This window comes from Copadichromis virginalis, linkage group LG23 (genome assembly GCF_057382275.1).
Source record: "Copadichromis virginalis isolate Kocher_CV1m ecotype Utaka linkage group LG23, C_Virginalis_male_GT1.1, whole genome shotgun sequence".
NCBI lineage: Eukaryota > Metazoa > Chordata > Actinopteri > Cichliformes > Cichlidae > Copadichromis > Copadichromis virginalis.
Genome location: NC_140639.1, coordinates 15955188 through 15963365, shown reverse-complemented (window position 1 = coordinate 15963365; position 8178 = coordinate 15955188). Strand labels below are relative to the sequence as shown.

The 8178-nt window shown below is 39.3% G+C and overlaps 1 protein-coding gene across 2 annotated transcripts; it reads left to right on the top strand.

Moving 5' to 3' along the window:
- The first annotated feature begins 121 nt into the window (after positions 1-121).
- akr1a1b (aldo-keto reductase family 1, member A1b (aldehyde reductase)) lies at positions 122-7899 on the top strand. 2 transcript variants are annotated; one of them, XM_085449427.1, is made up of 10 exons: positions 122-188; positions 1700-1874; positions 4476-4571; positions 5221-5340; positions 5511-5662; positions 5942-6137; positions 6227-6426; positions 6812-6884; positions 6977-7063; positions 7585-7899. In XM_085449427.1, exons 3-10 carry the CDS (start codon positions 4491-4493, stop codon positions 7648-7650), a joined length of 975 nt encoding a protein of 324 aa, XP_085305553.1. In that variant the 5' UTR covers positions 122-188; positions 1700-1874; positions 4476-4490; the 3' UTR covers positions 7651-7899. The 2 variants fall into 2 exon arrangements, with proteins under 2 accessions (XP_085305553.1, XP_085305552.1); XM_085449426.1 differs by lacking the exons at positions 122-188; positions 1700-1874 and adding an exon at positions 1921-2009.
- The last annotated feature ends 279 nt before the right edge of the window (positions 7900-8178 follow it).

Here is an 8178-nt window from a genome sequence, read left to right as displayed (position 1 = left end):
GAAAGTAGGAGAGGAGCCAGCTAGATGACTGGTGGCAGCAGCTGCAGGATCATTGCAAAGACGACTGTACCGGGACGCGTCAACAGCAGCGAGAACACTCTCTGACTAAGCCTACGTCAGTGTTCAAACTAACCCGAAAGCAATATCCGAGCATATCAGACGACAGTTTTCTACCCGAGACGGCCAAAGTAAGTTCAAGCCAGTCAGCTGACAAAAAGTGAGCTAACTTATCTCCAAACTAGCCATTGAGTTTGAGCACAGAGATAAACCGCCGCCACAGCGCATGGGCTGAAGCTTCCCCCATAATGCACCGAACAATACTAAAGCGTAAGAAGTTATAACAATAACTTCAGAAATGTTATCCGCTACTGCAGCAAAGTTCGACTTGAGTTGTAAACTCAGGTTGTTGATATTGATCTTACTTCCGTTTCTACCACCCTCCTTCCTTGTTGGTGGTGCATGTTTTTCCAGCACTCTGCCCCCTACCGGTAGGGAGTGTACGTACACTATTTTAGATTAAACAAATATATGATGGTTAACTAAAATTAAACTATAAGCTAAAACGTAGTTTGAAAAACAAAAACAAAAAACTAATATTTAACCGTTTTTTTGAGTCATCACAGGGTACATTTGCAGTCGTAGCGCCTAAGCTGTGGAATAATTTACCCCTACACATCAGACAGGCTCCTACTGTCAATCTTTTTAAATCTTATCTTAAAACGCATTTTTATTTACTGGCTTTTAATACAGCATGAGAGTTATTTGTTATTTGTTAATTCATATTTGGTGTTTGCTTTTAATACTCTAAGTTGTTTTATTATGTATGTTGTATTCTTGTACAGCACTTTGGTCAACGCTCCTGTTGTAATTAAATGTGCTATATAAATAATTAAACTATTAACTATTAACTATTAAACTACATCTGCATCTATTTCACTCTATCCCTAACATCCCCCTCTGTCACACCAACACTCTGTATGTCCTGTGTAAATACCTCCACGGGTCTCCTCTGAGGTCTTCTTTTCCTCCTGTCTGGCAGCTCAGTATTTAACATCCTCTGTCCATTGTATCCGCTACCCCTCCTCTGCACATGACTCTCTAACTTTGTCTCCAAATTGCTCAGCCTTAACTGTCTCTCGAATGTACTCACAGGACTGTGTAATCCTGTCCCTCCTGATCACGCCTAAGAAAAGCAGGTGAACTGTGGGGCTGTATGAGCAGGGCAAACCCACATTTGACACACCTGCGTCCCAGGTGGATGTGTCCACACAGAGCCCACAGCAGTTTTGTCTTTTGGGGCACCCATATGCCCCAAAAGAAAGAAAAACCCATATGGGGGAAACCCACATTTTCTTTTAAATCATTGATACAATATCATGCATATTCGTTAATATCCTACTACATAATAACATACTTGGGGACATCCGAAGGACTTTATTAATTTGTTTATTTATTATTTATAAAAACGACGTAAATTTGAAATGGAACATCGCTTCTTTTGTTCTCTAGATAAATTACATTTGGATTGATATCCGATATATGCAAAGTAAGCCACTAAAGCTAGTAACTATTTGAAAGTCCTTAAATTAAGATAATCCAATAGTTTTTACTTTATTTCAGAGTAGACCTTTTCCCGTTCTATTACACGGTTTCTGCATTTTTACGTTATTATTATTATTTTTCTGTGAACTACCTTTAGATTCCCCGGAAATGGAAGAACTATCATACCGGAAAAGGAAAACGTCAACAAGATGAGGTGGTGTTTTTGAACATTTAGCAGAAAACAGCACTCTATGCACAGTGGTCCTACGCTGCAGGAGGACAACCGGAACAGGTCGTTGACTGAAGTCGGCAGCTTTTAAAACCTTGAAACAGTAAGTTGACGAATCAAAGTGAGCACAGAGCCGTGAAGGAGAATTCACGTCACATAATTTTACAGCATGCAGTCACTGAAGTGTCAGCTCCTAAAGCAGACGCTGTGTCGTTTGTGTGTCGGTTTCGGCAGCAGGGTGAGTGTGTGCAGACTTCTACTAAAAACCGACTTTAAAGGGAGTAACGCGAGAGAATGTGAGAGTTGACTTCAATAGACGCTACAACAGCAGCCGGCTGTTATTTCAACAGAAAGTGTGGCGGCTGATGTTTTTAACGAGCAGCTGTTACATTCCTTTTTTTTTTCTCCTGAAGACAATCTCAGCAACAAGCGAAGCCACCGAGTGACCACACAGCCACAATACTTTATCTAACCGTAGCTCCCTCTTTACTAAGTGTAGCATTGTTTGCTACCATTTGTTACATAATACAAACGTCACTCCTTATTTGCAGATTTGTTAAGGGGGGTTCAGCAGTTTTTTTTTTTGATGTCGAAGGACAGTGAGCGCGAGGACAGTGGTATTGAGGTGTGGCAGGGCGCGTGACTTTCCAGAAAACCAGCTGACTTTCAGGGATTTTTTTGAAAGATCTGGAAAATACTGGTGTTTTTGCAGATTGGTCAGTCGAGTTGCAAACCAAATTAACACCGCTTTCCTTTCCTGCAATAAAAAAAGAATGCAAAAGGAAAACAAGTTTAACATACGACATCAAAAAGAGCCGTCAGACCTGCTGAAACAGGGCAAAATATAGCTCTAACCATAAAAGTCATTTTCTAGTTGGCCTCTGAACACGGCCTCCGCTTCTCCCTCTTCTGTATCTTCAACCAACAATAGAACTATTTCAAAGGGCAAAAAGCAGCATGCACCTTGTAGGCGACCACTTTTTTGGAGCCATTTCAGTGGTCATTTGGATATAAAACTGCATGCATGCATGCATTCAACAGCCAAAACAAAGAAACTGCCCTTCTTCCCTCTGGAATCATACTTCTATCAATAATGCTCAGTTTTTAGAGTGTCATGTGTCTCTCTATAATGCTTTCAAAGAAAGACATCAGGTGCTTAAAAGCTGACATTGACGTGGGAACCACAAAGTGTGTGGGCCTGTTAGTGAAAGCTACTGATGTCAGTAGATGATAACCAAGAAGTTCACAGATCATTTGTAGATTCTGACTAAATTGTTTCCGAGGAAAGTTACTCCACCCTCTGTTATCTAGTGATCAAGCCTTCAAAATCTCAAAAGGCACCAAGTAGCCACCAGAACTGATGTGGTGTTATGCGGAGTTTTTTTTATTTTTTACTTTGTGGCTTCATAGTGTAGTAGTTTACACATTTGCCTAACAAGTGAAACATCCCTAGCAGGCACCCAGAAGGAGAGACAAATCCCTTTGAAATTGCATAAGACATAAAGAAAATCTGTTGAATACGGAAGCAGCTGAAAGCAGTTACTATTTGTGCCATCAGTGGAAGATGTCTGAGAGGAATGTGGAACAAGCAGATAGTGTTTGTGTTAGGCGGTGCGAGTCAGAGAGGGCGGGTACAGGTGTCTTGGATCAACAGGAATGTAGTTCCTTCTACACGCTGCCACACTGAGCTCTTTTACATCTGGGCTTGCACTACTTATTGACTGATACACATCTATGGCAGGTATTATCAAAGCAGATGTGTTTCTATGGTGTTCAAAATTAGATGAGAAACAATTTTGCATATATGGGTTTTGTATAATTAATGTTTGTGTGAGTGCACTTTGAGAAATTTCTTTGGCTGCTGAATCTCAAATCCAACTCTGAGAAAAATCCTCAAGTTTCTTACTTTCAGGTCTTTTTATTTGAAGTATTGTAATTATTATATAGTGAGGGGAATGATCACATCCCTCTAGCTGTTGAAAATGCAAGTCAGCAGCCTTCATTTCCTTTCATGCTTCCTTTTCAGCTTTTCCTTTTTCCCTTTGGTGCAAAAACAACTTTGGAAATTCTCATACTTTAAGATGTGCAAGCTTTCAATTCAGAAATGTTTTTCATAAGCTAATATTTTTACTCCTGTATACAAACTTAATTCTAGTGTTCTGGCTGCATTCTCATCATGAGATCTTGTGTTTAATCTAAGCTAAATTTTGATATGGATATATCACTTACAAAGGCTTTGCACAGTCTCTCCTTGCATTTGTCAGTCAATATGAGTTTAATTGGATCTTCCTTTTACTAGTTGGACAGTTGCTCTACCAGTTCTTCAGCTGTTATTTATATTCATTTGTTTGACTGTGATGTTTGGGATAATAAGTATATGGATCAAGAATCCTATCTGTCCAGCTGTACCTGCTGGACTCATTAATGGTTTGAACTCTGTTTTCAAAGCATAATTGGTCATTCTACCTGAGAATATCAATAATAATGCTATACTGTGAAAACTGTGACATACTGTTGTTACACCGTCATATATTTCCTTTGCTGTCAGTTTCTCCTAAGACCTGTGTTTGTGTGCATCCTTGTCTTTGTCTTAAGTTTATGCAGTATAAAACTACCGAATGGTGTACACACTTCCTACTTTTTCACAGCCACCTGAGTTGAGCAGGTCTTACTGACTGGCTCTTACTCTGCTTTTCTTTTTAAGGTGCTTTTGAGAGGCATGAATGACTTTGCAGTTCTTAACACAGGGCGCAAGATGCCCCTCATTGGACTGGGAACATGGAAGAGTGAGCCTGGAAAGGTAGAAACTGCACTTCTGTCCTCCTGTTTTTAAGCCATTTGAGACTTTCTAATAAAATAAAATGGCGATGTGTTTACCCCTTTCCTTCATCTTAATGTCACACAATAAAGTTGCACTTTTTTGTATCCTTAATTAAATTGGCATGTGTAAACTGAGAAGTGCTTTCTGTTTTTTACAAATTCAACTCTGCAGTTCTCTCAGCTTTTTGGATTGTTTTTTTTGTCTTGTCTATTTTATTTATTTATTATTTAAAAAAAAAATATTGACAGGGTAGTAATGAAGAGTAGACAGGAACAAGGGGAAGACATTATTTTCACCATATATTATTTTCAATGTATTAGAAATGGGGGAAAAATACAGTTTATTACATTTAGATTGTCCTACATTTAAACTGATTTTGCCCATAAATTCCTATCAATATGCTTCACTGCCCCCAAGTGGACAAGAAATCGTTTGATAAGCTCTAAGTATCCAGTGAATGAAAGTCTAATATAGTATTGTTTTATGTCCGGTAATTGCAGCCCATTTATTTTTTTCACTTGTTGGTCTGAGAATTTAGCAGATTCTGATGTTAAGTTTAGATTTTTTGGTACAAACATTAAGAACGTGTATGGGTACTTACTGAAACTTGTATATTTATTTCTAACAGGTGAAACAAGCAGTTATTTGGGCACTGGAAGCTGGGTATCGCCACATTGACTGTGCATCCATCTATGGCAATGAGGCTGAGATTGGAGAAGCCCTGCAGGAAAAGCTTGGACCCGAAAAGGTAGAACTGCTTCACCAAACTGTTCAAAGCTCCAGTAAAAACACACATAAAATGTGTCCCCTGAGAGCAACTGCTTTTAAACTTGTCAGACTTTACTGACCAGTCTGGTCTACTACTGTCTTTAAAAACAAAAAACAAAGAATTCATATCTATCGTGTTCTGTGCTCCAGTCCCTAAGAAGAGAGGATGTGTTCATCACATCCAAGCTGTGGAACAGCAAGCACCATCCAGATGATGTCGAGCCAGCCCTCCTGAAGACCCTGAAGGACTTGAAACTTGAATACCTGGACCTCTACCTCATCCACTGGCCTTACGCCTTTCAGTGAGCTCAGCCTCCACATGGTCCAATAATGAGACAGTTAGCTTATGTTCCCAAAACCACCTTTGTTATATCAAGATAACTGATGGATTATTGTATATCTTATGCCAAATTAATCTGCTCACAGGTTAATAGTTTTAAAATCTTAAAACGATTTTGACAAGAACTATACTACTTCATTAAAAAGTGTTTATAAAAAAATTATGACATTTCTTAAAAGTTAGTTGATGCTCAAACTGATAAACAAGCCTGTATTTTGAGACCTTCTTGACTTGCTCCTAGACGAGGAGACGTTACTTTCCCCAGAAAGGAGGATGGCACCTTGCTATATGATGACACAGACTACAAGCTGACCTGGTCTGCCATGGAGAAACTGGTGGGAAAGGGTCTTGTCCGAGCCATTGGCTTGTCCAACTTCAACAGCAGGCAGATTGATGACATCCTGTCGGTCGCCAGTGTCAAACCAACTGTCCTTCAGGTACAGGATGTTTGTGATGTTGATGGTAATAAAAGGTGTTTGTAAAATGCCGGAGGTGACCCTGGTATTGCTTCATTTTTGCTGGACAGGTAGAGTGCCACCCCTATCTGGCCCAGGTAGCGCTGCTGGCCCACTGTCGGGATCGGGGCCTGGTGATGACGGCCTACAGTCCACTGGGGTCTGCTGATCGAGCCTGGAAACATCCGAACGAACCCATCCTGCTGGAGGAGCCTGTGATCTCTTCCCTTGCAGAGAAATATAAAAAGTCTCCAGCTCAGATTCTCCTGAGGTAAGTCTATAGATCAGAATATCCAAAAGAACTCTGCTAAAAAAAAAATAAAAAAAAATGCAAAGATCACACTGTGTCTCTGTTTATCTTCGACCTTTTTACATTCTTTGTTTCTTAAGGTTTCCAATTTTACATTTCAAATGATATCATCAAAAACACATCCTGATTCAGCTTGTTAGTCTGTAGCTCAGCATGCATCTAAACTGTGTAGTGCATGGCAACTTTACTCACATTTTTAGTCTTAAAACAGCAAACTAAAGCTAAAAAAAAGCAGCATACTACTTGTATAAAACTCGTGTGCTTGATGCTCTGGGCAGAAATGCACACTGGTATGGTGACGAAACCCTTCAGCAGCTTCACATCAACACAAATCCTGTATTTCCAGGTGGCAGACACAACGTGGAGTCGTAACAATCCCTAAGAGTGTGACCGAGTCCCGCATCAAAGAAAACATACAGGTGAAGTGAGATTTAAATAAATGTTACATTTTGTGGTCCAGCTACAGTGAGGTATGTTGTGTTGTATGTAAAGGGTTTTGTTATGTTGTCAGGTGTTCGACTTTACCCTTGAAGCAGAAGAAATGAAAAGTATCGCAGCACTGACCAGAGGCTGGCGCTACATCGTACCAATGATCGAAGTAAGTGGACTTAATCAGTACTCTAATAAATCTTTATGTTGGGACATAACCGCTAAGGAGCTCTTACTGTCTACATCAGCTCTGCAGTGATGAGCAGAGACAGAGATGCAACACTGCACAACGTTTGTGTAAATCTTGTAAATACGAGCTGAAAATAATAAAAATACTATACCTATCCTATGATTATGAAGATGGGGGTGGGTTGAAGTTAGTTTATATTGGATTATGGAGCTCTTATGTGTGATTTGGAAAATGTTCATTATATGAATATTAAATGTTCCATCTCTTCATTGAATACAATAAAGTCATTAAAGAATTATTAAGTTGGCTCATTTTTAAAAAATAAAAAAAAATGTATTCAAAGGAGATGGTTGATTTTTACCAGCTAAGCCATAGTGGAATACGTATTTTCAGACAGTTTTGGTTAAACAGGAAAAAAACAGTTGATGTCAAGAATTAACACATGAACTTGCAAAATGCAAACAAAAAAAGCTAAATGTGTTTAACTTTTGTTACTGCAGGTGGAAGGAAAGCGTGTTCCCAGGGATGCCGGACATCCCTTCTACCCTTTCAATGACCCATATTGACAACTCACACTACAGCCTGAATTTGTGCCTTCAACAACCCCATCAACACACCTTCACCTTCCCACATCACCGATAAATGTTCCTGGGTCCTGCCATCGAAGTTTGTCTTTAGATTTTGTTCAATTCTGCACTTGCCGTTAGAGTAATTCAAGTTAATATTGGTGGTTGAGACTGAAAAACTGGTAACTGTAAAAACACCGTACAGTATGTGTTAATTTTTTAATAAACATTTTGTTACTTCCCTTGCAAGCGTTTATTTCACTGAATGATTATTGGCTTAAGCTGTCTCTTTAATATTATATCTTAGAAGAAAGTGCTTTTAAGATTCTGTTTGGTGTGTCCATTTAAACCCATTCATTTCATCTGGTCTACATGACCACCTCAATCATGCAACAAAAACAAGTCTGTATAATACAGTCAAGTAATTAATAGTAATTTGTGAATTGTGAGTGCAGTTCTACAAGAAGGCTTACATACACCCAACAACCTGTTTCACAAGCATGACATCCATGGTTTGCATGGGGTGAG